Source organism: Chrysemys picta, chromosome 2 (assembly GCF_011386835.1).
Source record: "Chrysemys picta bellii isolate R12L10 chromosome 2, ASM1138683v2, whole genome shotgun sequence".
Lineage (NCBI taxonomy): Eukaryota > Metazoa > Chordata > Testudines > Emydidae > Chrysemys > Chrysemys picta.
In genome coordinates, this window is record NC_088792.1 from 291,196,436 (window position 1) to 291,215,417 (window position 18,982).

Consider the following 18,982-nt stretch of genomic DNA (forward strand, 5'->3'; position numbering starts at 1 on the left):
TGATCTTTTAACCATACTCTTTTGTTTTTTAATAAATTTTAGTTTAGTTAATAAAAATTGGCTGTAGCATGTATTTGGGTAAGAGCTGGAATATTCAATAATCTGGGAGGTAATGTGTCTGATCCTTTGGGATTGGTAGAACCTTTTCTTTTATATGATGAAATAAGATTTACAGAAATTTTCATCATATTTGACGTGGATACCTGGATGGAGGCCTGAGGCTGGATCACTTTAAGGGAACTGTGTTGATTGGATTTCTGAGTAACCAGTAAAGTAATAAAGAAGCTGTTTTATGCTGGCTTGGTAAATATAAGTATTGGAATATCCAACAGCTTTTTGGGGTTTGTCTGCCCCATTTTTTTGCAGTGCACCCTAATTGAGTGACCATAGCTAGCTCCCCACTAGGACACCAGTCACAAAGTGATAGAGAGAAAGGAGGGAGAATTAGAGTGAGAAGAATGAAGGATGAAACACAGATGGTAAAGTTAGAGCCAGGTTAGAAAGGATGAAATGGACAATAAAAAAGAACCCCATAGAGAAACAGAAGAGAAGATAGTAAGCGGGGGAGGAAGGGGAAAGAGGTGCATCTCATACCTTCTCTCCTACAGGGAAGGAAAGAGCAAGGGTGGAAGAAACAAAGGGATGGGACGAGAAAGGAACAAAAACCCTTGAGAAAGTATTTAGTGATTGGGTGAGCGAAGATTGAGAACTCATCCACTTTGTGGTGGAATGCTGTGATTGACGTGAGATGTACTCTGATCAAGCTAATGGAGAGACCTAATTTCTTATGTTCCAGTATATAGTCCAGTACTATTGGTAAAGAAGAGGAAGTCACCATAATTTGTCTATTCTGGCACCATGTATGGAACTTCTTCCATTTGTGCAAGTAGGTATTTCGAGTAGTAGATCTTTTGCTGTTTAAAAGAATGTCCCTTACCACCTCAGAACAGATCATTTCATTGTCTCGTAACCGTGGCATAGCCATGCCTTCAGGTGGAGTCTCGCCAGGTTTGGGTGATGGACCTAGCCTGCATCCTGAGACAGGAGATGTGGTAGAAGGAGAAGAGTGCCTGGTTGGCACACAGCCATCCTCGTGTGGTAAGGAAACCATGTTTGTCTGGGCCACATGAGAGCTATCAAGATGACTCTGGAGTTGTTGGTTCTGACCTTGTGTATGACTCTGGATAGAAGAGGGGTTGGGGGAAAGGCATTAGAGGTGCATCCCATTGGAGGAGGAAAGCAGCTCTTAAGCAGAAGTGTGGGCACTTGGCATTTTGGGTTGTCGCAAATAGGCCTATAATGTCTGAATATGCTCTGTAATACTTTGGTGTTCATTTCCCACTCTTGGTCCTAGGAGAATTTTCTGCTCAGTGCATCTGCAGTGGTGTTTTGGCATCCTGGTAGGTAGGAGGCTGAGATGTTGATGTCATGGCTGATGCACCAAGTCCATAGTAGCCTGGCTTTTGTGCAGAGGGAGTGTGACTGTGCTCCTCCTTGTCAGTTTATATAAAACATACAAGTGATGTTGTCTGTCAGAACCATTATGGCCTTGTCACTGGTTGCAGGTAGGAAGTGTGAGGATGCACTGCGGACTGCCTGCAGCTCTAGCAGGTTTATGTGTAGTGTTAATTCTGATGGGGACCAGTGGCCTTGGATCACGTGGTTGGTTGTGCATGTGTGCCCCACAACCAAGCAGAGAAGCGTCTGTTGTGATTATCATTGATGGAAGGGTCTGTATGAAGGGACTCCTGTGCAAACGTCGTTTGGTTGAATTCACTAATGTGGAGAGTATTTTACTTTGGCTGGCATTGTAAGACATTTGTTTATGCTATGTCTGTGTGGAATATACACTGTCCTGAGCCAGCCTTGCAGGCATCGCATGTGCAGTCTGATGTATTTGATGACAAATATCATCGCTGACATGTGGCCTAACAGTTGGAAGCAGGTCCTGGCTAATGCCTGTGGGCTGGCTTGCTTTGTGTGATTAGATTGGAGGTTGAAAAAGCTACTGGGGGGAAGCTGTTCTAGACTTGATTTTAACAAATAGGGAGGAACTCGTTGAGAATTTGAAAGTAGAAGACAGCTTGGGTGAAAGTGATCATGAAATCATAGAGTTTGCAATTCTAAGGAAGGGTAGAAGGGAGAACAGCAAAATAGAGACAATGGATTTCAGGAAGGCAGATTTTGGTAAGCTCAGAGAACTGATAGGTAAGGTCCCATGGGAATGAAGACTGAGGGGAAAAACAACTGAGGAGAGTTGGCAGTTTTTCAAAGGGACACTATTAAGGGCCCAAAAGCAAGCTATTCCGCTGGTTAGGAAAGATAGAAAATGTGGAAAAGACCACCTTGGCTTAAACACGAGATCTTGCATGATCTAAAAAATAAAAAGGAGTCATAAAAAATGGAAACTAGGACAGATTACAAAGGATGAATATAGGTAAACAACACAGGAATGCAGGGGCAAGATTAGAAAGGCAAAGCCACAAAATGAGTTCAAACTAGCTACAGGAATAAAGGGAAACAAGAAGACTTTTTAGCAATACATTAGAAGCAAGAGGAAGACCAAAGACAGGGTAGGCCCACTGCTCAGTGAAGAGGGAGAAACAGTAACAGGAAACTTGGAAATGGCAGAGATGCTTAATGACTTCTTTGTTTCGGTCTTCACTGAGAAGTCTGAAGGAATGCCTAACATAGTGAATGCTAATGGGAAGGGGGTAGGTTTAGCAGATAAAATTAAAAAAGAACAAGTTAAAAATCACTTAGAAAAGTTAGATGCCTGCAAGACACCAGGGCCTGATGAAATGCATCCTAGAATATTCAAGGAGCTAATAGAGGAGGTATCTGAGCCTCTAGCTATTATCTTTGGAAAATCATGGGAGATGGGAGAGATTGCAGAAGACTGGAAAAGAGCAAATATAGTGCCCATCTATAAAAAGGGAAATAAAAACAACCCAGGAAACTACAGACCAGTTAGTTTAACTTCTGTGCCAGGGAAGATAATGGAGCAAGTAATTAAGGAAATCATCTGCAAACACTTGGAAGGTGATAGGGAACAGCCAGCATGGATTTGTAAAGAACAAATCATGTCAAACCAATCTGATAGCTTTCTTTGATAGGATAACGAGTCTTGTGGATAAGGGAGAAGCTGTGGATGTGGTATACCTAGACTTTAGTAAGGCATTTGATACGGTCTCGCATGATATTCTTATCGATAAACTAGGCAAAGACAATTTAGATGGGCACTATAAGGTGGGTGCATAACTGGCTGGATAACCGTACTCAGAGAGTTGTTATTAATGGTTCCCAATCCTGCTGGAAAGGCATAACGAGTGGGGTTCCGCAGGGGTCTGTTTTGGGACCGGCTCTGCTCAATATCTTCATTAACGACTTAGATATTGGCATAGAAAGTATGCTTATTAAGTTTGCGGATGATACCAAACTGAGAGGGATTGCAACTGCTTTGGAGGACAGGGTCATAATTCAAAATGATCTGGACAAATTGGAGAAATGGTCTGAGTTAAACAGGATGAAGTTTAACAAAGACAAATGCAAAGTGCTCCACTTAGGAAGAAAAAATCAGTTTCACACATACAGAATGGGAAGGAGTACAGCAGAAAGGGATCTAGGGGTTATAGTGGCCCACAAGCTAAATATGAGTCAACAGTGTGATGCTGTTGCAAAAAAAAGCAAACATGATTCTGGGATGTATTAACAAGTGTGTTGTGAGCAAGACACGAGAAGTCATTCTTCCGCTCTACTCTGCTCTGGTTAGGCCTCAGCTGGAGTATTGTGTCCAGTTCTGGGCACCGCATTTCAAGAAAAATGTGGAGAAATTGGAAAGGGCCCAGAGAAGAGCAACAAGAATGATTAAAGGTCTTGAGAACATGACCTATGAAGGAAGGCTGAAAGAATTGGGTTTGTTTAGTTTGGAAAAGAGAAGACTGAGAGGGGACATGATAGCAGTTTTCAGGTATCTAAAAGGGTGTCATAAGGAGGAGGGAGAAAACTTGTTCACCTTAGCCTCTAAGGACAGAACAAGAAGCAATGGAGGTCTAGGTTGGACATTAGGAAAAAGTTCCTAACTGTCAGGGTGGTTAAACACTGGAGTAATTTGCCTAGGGAGGTTGTGGAATCTCCATCTCTGGAGATATTGAAGAGTAGGTTAGATAAATGTCTATCAGGGATGGTCTAGACAATATTTGGTCCTGCCATGCAGGCAGGGGACTGGACTCGATGACAGTCTCGAGGTCCCTTCCAGTCCTAGAATCTATGAATCTATGAATAGAGTAGAGTGATAAAATTGTGTCGGGACAGTGAGGCTGTAGCCTCTAGAGATTTGAGGTAGGCCCCTATGAACTCCAGTCTCTACACAGGTGTGTGGTGATTTTTGTTCATTTATTTGCAGACCTAGATATGTAAAGAGAGCTACTAGCTTTTGAATAGCTTCCAGTGCCTCTTCTCCAGTTGATGCTTTGAGTAAGCAATTGTCCAGATAGGGGAATATTATGATCCCATGTCTGTGGAGGTGGACCACTGCCACAACTTTTGAGAATAACCGTGGGGCAGTGGATAATCCGAAAGGGAATACTTTGTACTGGAAATGAGCTATTCCCAGAACAAACCTCCTGTGTGAGGGATGTATCATTATGTGGAAATATGCATCTTGGAGGTTGAGAGCTGAGAACCACTCTCCTCTTTCTAGTGCTGGAATTATCATTGCTAATATGACCATCCTGAATCGTGGGGTCCTCAAAAATTTTTTGAGTCTTCTTAAATTGAGAATGAGCCTCCATTCTCCACTTTTTTTCTTGGTTAAAAAATAGTGGGAGTAGAAATCCTTCTCTCTGTGTTCTGTTGATATTGGTTCTACTGTGCCTCAGTGTATAACATGTTTGCGAGAAGGGTCCCTGAAAAGAGACAGGGAGGGAGGGTGGGTAGGGGGGATGGAGGTAAATTGGATGGAATAGCCAGTCTCGATCTCTAATACCCAATTGTCTGACATGATGGTCTGCCATGCTGGTAGGAATGGGGTCAGACGGTCTCCGGATGGATGGATAGCTGTGGATGCTTCCAGCACTTGTAAGTGTGGGAGTTATCTTGGGCCCTTGAGGGAGGTTGTTGAAATGCAGAAGGCTGGGAAGGGAGTGGTCTGTGTCTTGCAGGCCTCTGCCTTTGCAGGTCATATTGCCTCTGAGAGTGTGTATAAGGCACAGATCTATATCTCTACATCGAATAATACTTCCCCTGTTTTTTCTTGTGTGTGTAGGTGTGCATATGCCCAAGGATCTCAGAGTTGCTCTAGAGTCCTTCAAAGTGTGAAGGAACTCACCTGTTTTGACTGCAAACAGTTTAGGACTTTCGAATGGGAGATCCTCGACAGTTGATTGTACCTCTTTGGGAAAAATAGAGAAGTGGAGCCAGGAAGCTTGTTGCATCATTATGGCCATGGTGATTAAACGTGCCACCGTGTTTGCACAGTCCAGTGAAGCTTGTAAAACTGTATGAATTAGGAGCTGACCCTCAGATATAAAAGCTTTAAATTGTTCTTTATTGAACAAATGCCTGAGGACAAAAAAGTTAGACAGATTTGAGTAATTTAAGTGGTTGTATTTGGCCATTACTGCTTCATAGTTTGCGATCCTAAACTGTAGAATCGCTGAAGAGTAGGCTTTGCGCCCAAAAAGATCCAACCTCTTCCAGTCTCTGTCATATGGGGTGGATCTGGAATGGTGTTGTCTGCCCCGCTTGTTCTCGGCCTCAACCACTACAAAGTTTGATGTGGGGTGTGACAATAGGAATTCCATCCTGTTGGAAGGGACATAATATTTTTTATCCGCTCCTTTTGCAGCTGTGCGGAATTGTTGCTGGGGTTTGCCAGATGGTCTTGACTGGGTCCATGACAGCCTCATTTATTGGGAGGACAATCTTGGAGGAGGTTGAAGTCTGAAGGATGTCCAGCAACTTATGTTAGGACTCCGCCACTTCTTCCATCGGTATCTCCTCGGAATCTGCAATCCTCTTAAACATTTTCTGGAACTATTCCAAGTCATCCTCTATGAGGGTGGTGGAGGCATGATAGCTTCATCTGAGGAAGAGGATGAAAAATTGGCAGTTGGTGCAACTTCCTGATCCCAAGTGTCCTCTAATTCCTTGACTGCCTCTTCTGGAGGTTCAGAGGATCCAGGTACAGAGGGTGAAGCAGAATGCCTTGCCCTTGTCCTAGGTGGACTGGGAACCTTAGGGTAGTGTTGGCATTATGCTGTCCATGGGTCCCAGTAAGGCCACTGTAGTGAAAATGGCATGGGTGTCTATACCAGCCTTGAGTCTTGTGTGGTACCCTTAGTGCTCTAGTGGACTTGGTCTGGTAGCTGTGTGGACAGGTGAGGAGTGATGGGAGGAGTGGATTTCCCCTTCATCATCATCATCCTCGCCACTGGATAAAGAAGGAGCTGATCTGACTGGTGTGGTAAGTTGATTCAGTACCGAGTGTGCTGGAGTGAGGTCAGTACCAAGGAGTGGAGATTCCAGTGCTGAAGCAATCAGAAGATCCTTGTGGTGGAGAAACTGCTGTGGTACCAAGAGCATCAGTACTGAGGAAGGTGTTGTCAGCAGTACTGATGCCTTTACTGCAGTTGTTGGTGCAGAGGGTCATGCGCAATGCGCTGTAGAGGCAGAAGGTGATGCCATAGACTGTAGCACTGCCGAGCTGCTCGATGCTGCATGTTTGAGTGGCACCAGCGGTACTGAGGCAGAGACTGTAAGTTTCCATTTAGTGCCTCTTTCCAAGCCAGCCCACTTAGGGTCTTTGGCTCACATGGTACGCACGGTACCAGATGGTCCTGTTACCTCAGAGTTGGATGGTCTTGGTGCGGTCGCCACTGATGGGGTCTGACAAGTCGGGGAACGCTGCTTTTTGGTGGATTCCCAAGGAGGGGAGATCAGAGCCCACTTCTTCGATGCCTTTTTGGCACAGGACTCCTTCCCCTGAGAGGGTGGAGGGAAACCTCTGTCAGATGCTGCCATGGGAGACAGTTGTCCAGGAGGGGTCTGTGATCCTATATAGGACGTGGGGCACAAGGACTTCTCCATCATGAGTTTTATCTGTATGTCTCTCACCTTCCTGGCATGGGCTTTCAAATTGTGGCAGTGGGAGCACTTCTGAGGAATATGTGTCTCGCTGAGGCAGCGGACACCCTGTAAGTGCCTGTCAGACACCAGGATTGAGGAGCGGCAAGCAAGGCAACATTTAAAACCCGGAGAGCTGGTCATGCCACTCAAAGTAGAATTTCTCCTATGAGGCAGGGTATCCTAATAACTGAAAATTAAATTCCTAAGATAAGAAAAAAAAATTAGGAAAAAAATAAACAGGGAAGAGGGGAAGTAAACTAAACTATTAACTAACTATTGGTTAACTAACTAGTATTCTAAAGTTAAAACTAGAGAAAGATAAAGAACAGAGGCATTGCTAAGTGCTTCATCTCAAGCAGAGGGCGGTAGAGAAGGAACTGAGGGGGGTTGGTTGCACAGTGCTATTAACCACCAGAGGCAGCGCAAGATGGGGGCAGCGCATGTGCAATCCAACCAGGCACTGCTACTAAAAATCTCCAACTACAAGCGCTGGGGCGCAGACTTACCTAAAGTGGAGCACCCACAGGGACACTCCGTGAAGAAGGAGGGTGGGATTCTTTGTTTTAAAGTTTTTAATAAGATATGGCCTCCATGCTAGGCTGAAGATAGTTTGTTTTTCTGTAACAGGCTTTGGCAGGTTGGATCTGAGGCTATGTCTACACTACTGGACAAACTGGCACTGCTGCGATCAGTGCAGCGGTGTCGATTTAGCGGATCTGGTGAAGATACACTAAGTCGATGGCAGAGCACTCTCCCATCAATGTCTGTCTGTACTCCACCTCCCCAACAGGCGGAAGCTATGTCGATGGGAGAGTGTCTCCCATCAACATAATGGGGTGTAAACACTGCTGAAAGTCAACCTAAGTTAAGTAACTGAAGTCGACGTAACTTATGTAACTGAACTAGCATAACTTAGACTTACAGCGTTCATGTAGGCAAGCCCTAATAGACAAATCAGGCTTACGGGAATCACGGGCTATCATTACTGTGCTTTGTTTTGGTGATGATAGCTTAGATCTACTAGATATGTATGTAACATTAGCTTGAAATGCCTTCAATTAACTCTGCTGTATTCCCTTTTATTTTGTATTTGTCACCCTCTTTTAATTCTTCTGTAAGAAGATAATTTGTACTGAAAAATTCTGTATATCCTTAATAAAAAATCAGTAACTAACCTTTTACTAAACTATAATAAAAGAGTGCCCATTCAATGTTCCAGGTGCCCTTGCCAGTCTTTAAAAAATATATTAACAGACCGATTAGTTATCCCAGATCAAATCAAATAACCCAGCGACAACATAAGTAACAAAAATTAATTGGTCTGTTCACAATCCTCCCCAGAGTCCTCTATCACGACTACCAGGTCTACCCAACGCCCAGCTCCTCATGAGCAATGGTAAAAAGGCAGGCCTTGCATCATACCCTGAAAGCTAACAAATATGGGCTGTTACAGCCCAAAGGAAGGAGTTCCAAAGACCTAGGAACCCTAAAAAGAATGCCCTTCCAGCTGTTCCTTCTCTTATACTGATGGGGCTTTGACTGCAACCAGGCCATTCTACTGGTATGTGATTTGAGAATGGAAATAGTAGAAAGAAAGGACTTTGGGGAGGAAAGAAATTGTTTAACAGCCAACAGAATTATCATCTGAGTCTTTACTGATAAGTCTGTGATTCCTGAATGAGTATTTGGTGTTCCAAATATTTGAGTATGGAATTTCAACACCCAGCACTTCTCCACAAAAGTGTCAGTACAAATCATTCCCAGAAGGGAAAATTTAATACACACACACACCCCAATTGGAAATTCATTTGTCTTGATATTCTCTATGCACTGTCTTCTTGGTGTAGGGTTACCATATTTTGTGCCTCCAAATGGAGGACACTCCCCAGGGCCCTGGCCCCGCCCCCAGCCCCGCCCCCGCCCCAACTCCGCCCCCTCCCAAAGTCTCCGCCCCCTCCCCTGCTTCCCGCGAACATTTAATTCGCGGGAAGCCTGAAGCAGGTAAGGGGGGCGGGGGGAGGAGGCGCGGCCCAGGCTGGCCCCCCGGCGGCTCCAGCCTGGGTTGGCTCGGGCCCTGGGGTGCCGGCCCCGACCGACCACCCCCCGCGGGCCCGGCGCACCCCCCGGCTCCCCGCCCCGCGGGCCCGGCGCACCGACCCCGGCCCCGGCTGCCGGCCCCGCGGGCCCGGCGCACCGACCCCGACCCCGGCTCCCGGCCCCGCTGGCCCGGCGCACCGACCCCGGCCCCGGCTCCCGGCTCCGCTGGCCCGGCGCACCGACCCCGGCCCCGGCTGCCGGCCCCGCGGGCCCGGCGCACCGACCCCGGCCCCGGCTGCCGGCCCCGCGGGCCCGGCGCACCGACCCCGGCCCCGGCTGCCGGCCCCGCGGGCCCGGCGCACCGACCCCGGCCCCGGCTGCCGGCCCCGGCGCACCGACCCCAGCCCCGGCTGCCGGCCCCGCGGGCCCGGCGCACCGACCCCGGCCCCGGCTGCCGGCCCCGCGGGCCCGGCGCACCGACCCCGGTCCCGGCTGCCGGCCCCGCGGGCCCGGCGCACCGACCCCGGCCCCGGCTGCCGGCCCCGGCGCACCGACCCCAGCCCCGGCTGCCGGCCCCGCGGGCCCGGCGCACCGACCCCGGCCCCGGCTGCCGGCCCCGCGGGCCCGGCGCACCGACCCCGGCCCCGGCTGCCGGCCCCGCGGGCCCGGCGCACCGACCCCGGCCCCGGCTGCCGGCCCCGCGGGCCCGGCGCACCCCCGGCCCGGCTCCCCGACCCGGCCCCACGGGCCCGGACCGGCTCCCCGGACCGGCTCCCGGCCCCGCGGGCCCGGACCGGCACCGCGCTCCCGGCCCGGCACCATGCCCCCGACCCCGGACAAAGAGGCCCCGGCCGAGCCTCCCGATTTTCCCGGACATGCCCGGCTTTGGGGGATTTCCCCCCGGACGGGGATTTGAGCCCCCAAAAGCCGGACATGTCTGGGAAAATCCGGACGTATGGTAACCCTATCTTGGTGCAACTTCCCTTCCCCCTTTACAGTCACCATCTCATGTTGCTCCTGTAAATTTCACTTGTTTCTATCTCCATCCTTAATCCACTACCTACTTTCCTCTCCCTGTCCTTAGCTATTATGTGCAACACATTCTAATTCAGGAGGTTGGTACGTACTCTGAACAGTGGTGTGCGTTATGGGGTTGTAAAGCATGTTGATTTTAGGTCTCTGGCAGAGAGTTCCTGCTAAACCCTCTCTCTGGCTGGAAACTTCACCAAGTATTGTAGGCCCTGCAGGCACATGTGAGCTTTTCATAAGAGTGGGTCTTGGCTCTTTCTGATCCCTGATGGTAGAATAAGGCACAGAACTGGTGTTTGGAAGAGATGGTTTGAACTGAGATGGACTTGGTTGAAGATTCTCTCTCTGGATTTGTTTCTGTTGACGGTTATTTGCCTTTCTTTCCAGAATCATCTGCAGGAACAAGATGCTGGTTAGATTTAAAACCTATAAACATGATTAAGAACATAAAGATGGCCACACTGGGTCAGACGAATGGTCCATCTACCCCAGTAGCTTGTCTTCCAAAGTGGCCGGTGCCACATACTTCAGAGGAACTGAACAGAACAGGGCACTTTATTGAGTGATCCATCCCGTCATTCAGTTCCCGCTTCTGGAAGTCAGAGGTTTAGGGACACCCAGAACATGAGGTTCCATCTCTGATCATCTTGGTTAATAGCAATTCATGGACCTATCCTCCATGAACGAATCTAGTTCTTTTTTGAACCCTGTTATAGTCTTGACCTTCACAACATCCTCTGGCATAGAATTCCACAGGTTGACTGTGCATTGTATAAAGCAGTATTTCCTTATGCTTGTTTTAAACCTGCTGCCTATTAATTTAATTTGGTGACCCCTGGTTTGTGTTTCATTTGAAGGGATAAATAACACTTTCACTTTCTCCACACCATTCATGATTTTATAGACCTCTATCATAACCCCCCCAGTTATCTCTTTTCTAAGCTGAACAGTCCCAGTCATAAGAACGTAAGAACAGCCATACTGGGGCAGACCAAAGGTCCATCTAGCCCAGTATCCTGTCTTCCGACAGTGGCCAATTGTCCGTTGCCCCAGAGGGAATGAACAGAACAGGTAAACATCAAGTGATCCATTCCCTGTTGCTCATTCCCAGCTTCTGGCAAACAGAGGCTAGGGACACCATCCCTACCCATCCCGGCTAATAGCCATTGATGGACCTATCCTCCATGAACATGTATAGTTCTTTTTTGAACCCTGTTATAGTCTTGGCCTTCACAACATCCTCTGGCAAAGAGTTCCACAGGTTGACTGTGTGTTGTGTGAAGAAATACTTCCTTTTGTCTGTTTAAAAACTACTGCCCATTAATTTCATTTGGTGACCCCTAGTTCTTTTGTTATGACAGTGGTCTCCAACCTTTTTACGGACAAGATCACTTTTTGAATTTAAGATCAACCCAGGGTCTACCCTCCCCCTTCCCCGAGGCCCCACCCTGCTCACTCCATTCCCCCCCTCTCGGTCACTTGCTCTTCCCACCCTCGCTCACTTTCACCGGGCTGGGGCAGGGGCTTGGGGTGCAGAAGAGGGTGCAGGCTCTGGGCTGGGGCCAAGGGGTTCAGAGTATGGGAGGGGGTTCCAGGCTGAGCCTAGAGCAGGGGGTTGGGGTGCAGGAGTGAGGGGTGCAAGCTCTGGGAGGGAATTTCAGTGCAGGGGTCATATGGTCACACTGCACCTAATCTCATAGAATCCACTGGACAGTTCAAGAATTTTACCTTTTATTAGTGTCATTTTTGGTTTATAGATCCAAAATCCTTTAGGGATTGTCACAAATCAGTGTAACATTCTCAACTGTGGGGTGTGCATTGGTTGAGCCTGGGGCAGAGTGTTAGGGTACAGGTGAGGGGTGTAGGCTCTGGGAGGGAGTTTGGGGCAGGAGGGGGCTCTGGCTGGTGCAGGGGATTGGGGTGCAGGAGAGGGTCAGGGGTGTGAGCTCTGGGAGGGAGTTTGGTGCAGGAGGGGGCTCCGGCTGTTGGAGATATTTGCTGCAAGTAGTCGCAGATCAGCTACATACCATTGTAGGCAGGCTCATCATACCATCCCCTCCATAATCTTATCAAGCTGTCTTGAAGCCAGTTAGGTTTTTGCCCCCATAGCTCTCCTTGGAAGGCTGTTCCAAAACTACATTCCTCTGATGGCTAAAAACTTTCATCTAATTTCAAGCCTAAACTTGTTGATGGCCAGTTTATATCCATTTATTCTTGTTCCCATGTTGGTGCTTAACTTAAATAACTCCTCTCCCTCCCTGGTCTTTATCCTTCTGATGTATTTATACAGAGCAATCATATCTCCCCTCAGCCTTTTTTTGGTTAGGTTAAACAAGCCAAGCTCTTTGAGTCTCCTCTCATAAGTCATGGTTTTTCCATTCCTCTTATCATCCTAGTGTAGTAAGAAGAGGGCCTGAAACACCTAGTAGCCCTTCTCTGCAGCTGTTCCAGTTTGAATTTATCTTTCTTAAACATGGGAGACCAGAATTGCACACTGTATTCCAGATAAGGTCTCACCAATGCCTTATATAACAGTACTAACACTTCCCTGTCTCTACTCAAAATACCTCGCCTGATGCATTCTAGGTCTGCATTAGCCTTTTTCATAGTCGCATGACATTGGCAGCTCATAATCATCTTGTGATCAACCAATATATCCAGGTATTTCTCCTCCTCTGTCACTTCCAACTGATAAATCCCCAGCTTATAGCAAAAATTCTTGTTGATCATGTTACATGCATGATCTTTTTGGCTGTCTCTGCATATTGAGCAGATTTTTTCAGAGAAGTATCCATAATGATTCCAAGATCTCTTTCCTGAGTGGTAACAGGTAATTTAGACCCCCTCATTTTGTATATATAGCTGGGATTATGTTTTCCAATGTGCATTACTTTGCATTTATCAACACTGAATTTCATCTGTCACTGTGTTGCCCAGTCACACAGTATTGTGAGATCCCTTTGTAATTCTTCACAATCAGCTTTGGACCTAACTATCTTGAGTAATTTAATATCATCTGCAAACTTGGCCCCTCACTGTTTACCCCTTTTTCCAGATCATTTACAAATATGTTGAACAGCATCCATCCCAGTACAGATCCTTTGGGACCCCACTATTTACCACTCCACCATGAAAACTGACCATTTATTCCTCCCTTTGATTCCTATCTTTTCACCTTTTACTGTCCATGAGAGGACCTTCCCTCTTTCCTGTAACTCCTTACTTTGCTTAAGAGCCTTTGGTGAGGAACCTTGTCAAAGGCTTTCTGAAAGTCCAAGTACACTATATCCACTGGATCAACCATGTCCATGTTTCTTGACCCCCTCAAAGGATTCTTATAAGAACATAAGAAAGGCCGTACTGGGTCAGACCAAAGGTCCATCTAGCCCAGTATCCTGTCTACCGACAGTGGCTAATGCCAGGTGCCCCAGAGGGAGTGAACCTAACAGGCAATGATCAAGTGATCTCTCTCCTGACATCCATCTCCACCCTCTGACAGACAGAGGCTAGGGACACCATTCCTTACCCGTCCTGGCTAATAGCTATTAATGGACTTAACCACCATGAATTTATCTAGTTCTCTTTTAAACTCTGTTATAGTCCTAGCCTTCACAACCTCCTCAGGTAAGGAGTTCCACAAGTTTACTGTGCGCTGCGTGAAGAAGAACTTCCTTTTATTTGTTTTAAACCTGCTGCCTATTAATTTCATTTGATGACCCCTTGTTCTTGTATTATGGGAATAAGTAAATAACTTTTCCTTATCCACTTTCTCCACATCCCTCATGATTTTATATACCTCTATCATACCCCCCTTAGTCTCCTCTTTTCCAAGATGAAGAGTCCTAGACTCTTTAATCTCTCCTCATATGGGACCCGTTCCAAACCCTTAATCATTTTAGTTGCCCTTTTCTGAACCTTTTCTAGTGCCAGTATATCTTTTTTGAGATGAGGAGACCACATCTGTACGCAGTATTCGAGATGAGGGCGTACCATCGATTTATATAAGGGCAATAATATATTCTCAGTCTTATTCTCTATCCCCTTTTTAATGATTCCTAACATCCTGTTTACTTTTTTGACCGCCCCTGCACACTGCGTGAATATTTTCAGAGAACTATCCACGATGACTCCAAGATCTTTTTCCTGACTTGGTGTTGCTAAATTAGCCCCCATCATATTGTATGTATAGTTGGGGTTATTTTTTCCAATGTGCATTACTTTACATTTATCCACATTAAACTTCATTTGCCATTTTGTTGCCCAATCACTTAGCTTTGTGAGATCTTTTTGAAGTTCTTCACAGTCTGCTTTGGACTTAACTATCTTGAGCCGTATAGATTGATGAAGCCTGATTTCTCTTTACAAAAGCCGGGTTAACTCTTCCCCAACATACTGTGTTCATCCATGTGTCTGATAATTCTATTCTTTACTACAGTTTCAACCAATCTGCCTGATACAAAAGTTAGGCTTACCAACCCATAGTTGCCCAGATGGCCTCTAGTGCCTTTTTAAAAAATTGGCATTACATTAATTATCCACCAATCATCTGCTATAGATGCTGATTTAAGCCATAGGTCACATACCACAGTTAGTAGTTCTGCAGTTTCATATTTGAGTTTCTTCAGAACTCTTGGGTGCATACCATCTGGTCCCAGTGATTTATTACTGTTTATTTTATCAATATGTCCCAAAACCTCCTCTATAGACTGTGATGGTACCTCCGTAAGGCTTTATGGGAATATGACATAACTGGAATATGCTTTGTGCTGCCTGTGCCATGTAACATATCTCTGTAAAGGTTATGGTCTACTATATCTATTCATCCTATTTGTACACATATATCATTTTGTACTTGAGGTTAAGAATATTGGCTGTATACTTGCTTGATTTCTAAGTAAGCTTTGTAAGGCATTTGGTCAGCTTCTTTAGGAAGGAATTCGCAAGGTTAAGTACCCGATCAGGAAGCACTTGGGGAACAATGCATCTTGGAATGCTCCAATCCACATAAGAAGTCTTCCTGGAGACATACAAGATACCACGTGGACAATGGTTTCTGCCTGTAAAGACTGTGAGTCATGCATGGACATGTGACTTGCCCAGGTGACTCCAAAACTCCATCTTGGAGCTGGACTTTGTATAGGAGGGACTCTCCACCCACAAGAGAAAGTCTATTTAAACCCCTGGGAGACCCCTCCATAGGGTCCTCAGCTGGCTAAAGAGGGAGCCTCTCCACCACCACAGGATACTTGAAAGAAACTGGAACAAAGGACAGTAACAACAGGGGGTGTGAGTGATTGCTGGACCCAGGCTAAAAGGAGATTAGTCTGTAAAAGGGAGCATTCTGGAACTGGTGAGGATCTTATCTGTACTCAGTTTGATTAGACATAGATTTGCGCATTTTATTTTATTTTGCTTGGTGACTTACTTTGTTCTGTCTGTTACTACTTGGAACCACTCAAATCCTACTTTCTGTATTAATAAAATCACTTTTTACTTACTAATTAACTCAGAGTATGTATTAATACCTGGGGGTGCAAACAACTGTGCATCTCTCTCTATCAGTGTTACAGAGGGCGAACAATTTATGAGTTTACCCTGTATAAGCTTTATACAGGGTAAAACGGATTTATTTGGGTTTAGACCCCATTGGGAGTTGGGCATTTGAGTGTTAAAGACAGGAACACTTCTGTTAGCTGCTTTCAGGTAAACCTGCAGCTTTGGGGCAAGTAATTCAGACCCTGGCTCTGTGTTGGAGCAGACGGGAGTGTCTGGCTCAGCAAGACAGGGTGTTGGGGTCCCGAGCTAGCAGGGAAAGCAGGGGGCAGAAGTAGTCTTGGCACATCGGGTGGCAGCTCCCAGAGGGGTTTCTGTGATCCACCCCATCACACAGACACCTCATCATACAACAGTTCCTCAGATTTGTCACCTAAAAAAAATGGTTGAGGTTTAGGAATCTCCCTCACACCCTCTGCAGCGAAGACCGATGCAAAGAATTAATTTAGCTTCTCCGCATGGGCCTTGTCTCCTTTGAGCTTTTCTTTAGGACTTTAGTATCAGAGGGGTAGCCGTGTTAGTCTGAATCTGTAAAAAGCAACAGAGGGTCCTGTGGCACCTTTAAAACTAACAGAAGTATTGGGAGCATAAGCTTTCGTGGGTAAGAACCTCACTGACTTGCATCTGAAAAAGTGAGGTTCTTACCCACGAAAGCTTATGCTCCCAATACTTCCGTTAGTCTTAAAGGTGCCACAGGACCCTCTGTTGCTTTTTAGGACTTTGATTCTCCTAGTGGTCCCACTGACTATTTTGGCAGGCTTCATGCTTCTGATGTACTTGAGTTGGAGCCTCTATTATGAGGAATTTTAAAAGTTTCCATGCATCTTGCAGGCATTTCTCCATTTAACTAGCCTCCTCATTTTTGTGTAGCTTCCCTTTTTAAGTTAAATACTATTATGGTGCATTTCACTGGTATTTTCCCTCCTCCAAGGATGTTGTTACATTTAATTACTTTATGGTTGCTATTATCTAGTGGTTCAGCTGTATTCACCACTTAGACCAGATCATGTGAGCCCCTTAGAACTAAATCAAGACTTGTCTCTCCCCTTCTGGGTTTCAAGACTAGCTGGTCCAAGAAGTTATCATTACTGGTGTCTAGAAATTTTTACCTCTGCGTTCCATCCTGAGGTGACATGTTCCCAGTCAATACAGGGATAGTTGAAATCCACCATTATTATTGGATTTTCTGTTTTTGTAGCCTCTTGATCTCCCTAAAGCATGTCACAATCACCATCACCATCCTGGTCAGGTGATCTGTAGTATATTCTTACTGCTATATTGTTATTATTCAAGCATGGAATTTCTATCCATAGAGATTCTATGAAAAAAGAACAGGAGTACTTGTGGCACCTTAGAGACTAACAAATTTATTAGAGCATAAGCTTTCGTGGACTACAGCCCACTCCTTCGGATGCATACAGAGTGGAATAAATATTGAGGAGATAGATTATATATATATATATATATATATATACACATACATACATACATACATACACACACACACACACACACGTGTGTATATATATCTCCTCAATATTTATTCCACTCTGTATGCATCCGAAGAAGTGGGCTGTAGTCCACGAAAGCTTATGCTCTAATAAATTTGTTAGTCTCTAAGGTGCCACAAGTACTCCTGTTCTTTTTGCGGATACAGACTAACACGGCTGCTACTCTGAAACCAGAGATTCTATGGTACCTGTTTTATTTATTTAAGATTTTTACTGGGGAGGTCAAACGATTAAAAAAAACATGATTAATCATGAGATTAAAAAAATTAATTATGATTAATTGCTGTTTTAATTGCACTGTTAAACAACAGCAATACCCATTTCAAATTATTATGAATATTTTTGGATGTTTTTCTACATTTTTCAAATATATTGATTTCAATTACAACAGAATACAAAGCGTGGAATGCTCACTATATATATTTTTATTACAAATATTTGCACTGTAAAAAAAGATAAACAATTTACAAGTTGATGCATGAAAGGGCATATGAATGTTTAGTGTATATGGCATGTAAATACCTTGCAACACTGATTACAACAGTGCCACGTGAATGCCTGTTCTCACTTTTAGGTGACATTGTAAATAGGTAGCAGGCAGCATTATCTCCCGTATATGTAAACAAACTTGTTTGTCTTAGCGATTGGCTGAACAAGAAGTAAGACTGAGCGGACTTGTAGGCTCTAAAGTTTTACATTGTTTTGTTTTTGAGTACAGTTATGTAAAAAAAAATCGACATTTGTAAGTTGTACTTTCATGAGAGATTGCACTTATATGAGGTGAATTGAAAAATATTTCTTGTTTAGCCTTTTTTACAGTGCAAATATTTGTAATAAAAAATTATATAAAGTGAGCACTGTACACTTAGTATTCTGTATTGCCTATTATATCAATATCCTCATTTAATGCCAGACACTCAAGTTCAGCCATCTTAGTATTTAGACTTTTTGCATTTGTATACAAGCACTTGTAAAATTTGTCAGTATTTAGTTGTCTGCCTTCATATGATGTAATTGAATGGGACTTTCTCATTTGTCTGTTTCTCTTCACTTAAGAATATAAGAATGGCCGTACTAGTTCCGACCAAAGGTCCATCCAGCCCAGGATCCTGTCTACCGACAGTGGCCAATGCCAGGTGCCCCAGAGGGAGTGAACCTAACAGGTAATGATCAAGTGATCTCTCTCCTGCCATCCATCACCACCCTCTGACACACAGAGGCTAGGGACACCATTCCTTACCCATCCTGGCTAATAGCCATTAATGGACTTAACCTTCATGAATTTATCCAGTTCTCTTTTAAACCCTGTTCTGGTCCTAGCCTTCACAGCCTCCTCAGGCAAGGAGTTCCACAAGTTGACTGTACTTGTGAAGAAGAACTTCCTTTTATTTGTTTTAAACCTGCTGCCCATTAATTTCATTTGGTGGCCCCTACTTCTTATATTATGGGAACAAGTAAATAACTTTTCCTTATTCACTTTCTCCACATCACTCATGATTTTATATACCTCTATCATATCCCCCCTTAGTCTCCTCGTTTCCAAGCTGAAAAGTCCTAGCCTCTTTAATCTCTCCTCATATGGGACCCGTTCCAAACCCCTAATCATTTTAGTTGCCTTTTTCTGAACTTTTTCTAATGCCAGTAATATCTTTTTTGAGAGGTGGAGACCACATCTGTATGCAATAGTCAAAATGTGGGCGTACCATAGATTTATATAAGGGCAA

At 45.2% G+C, this 18,982-nt stretch overlaps 1 protein-coding gene across 8 annotated transcripts in view; it reads right to left on the bottom strand.

Annotated features, from left to right (window-relative positions):
• Positions 1-18,982, bottom strand: part of MAPK15 (mitogen-activated protein kinase 15) — a 148,496-nt gene that overhangs the window by 80,576 nt on the left and 48,938 nt on the right. For all 8 annotated transcript variants that reach the window (XM_065586422.1, XM_065586423.1, XM_005313733.5 and 5 more), the window contains one exon: positions 10,293-10,587. In XM_065586422.1, the coding sequence (XP_065442494.1) occupies positions 10,293-10,587 (295 nt within the window). The remainder of the gene's footprint in view (positions 1-10,292; positions 10,588-18,982) is intronic.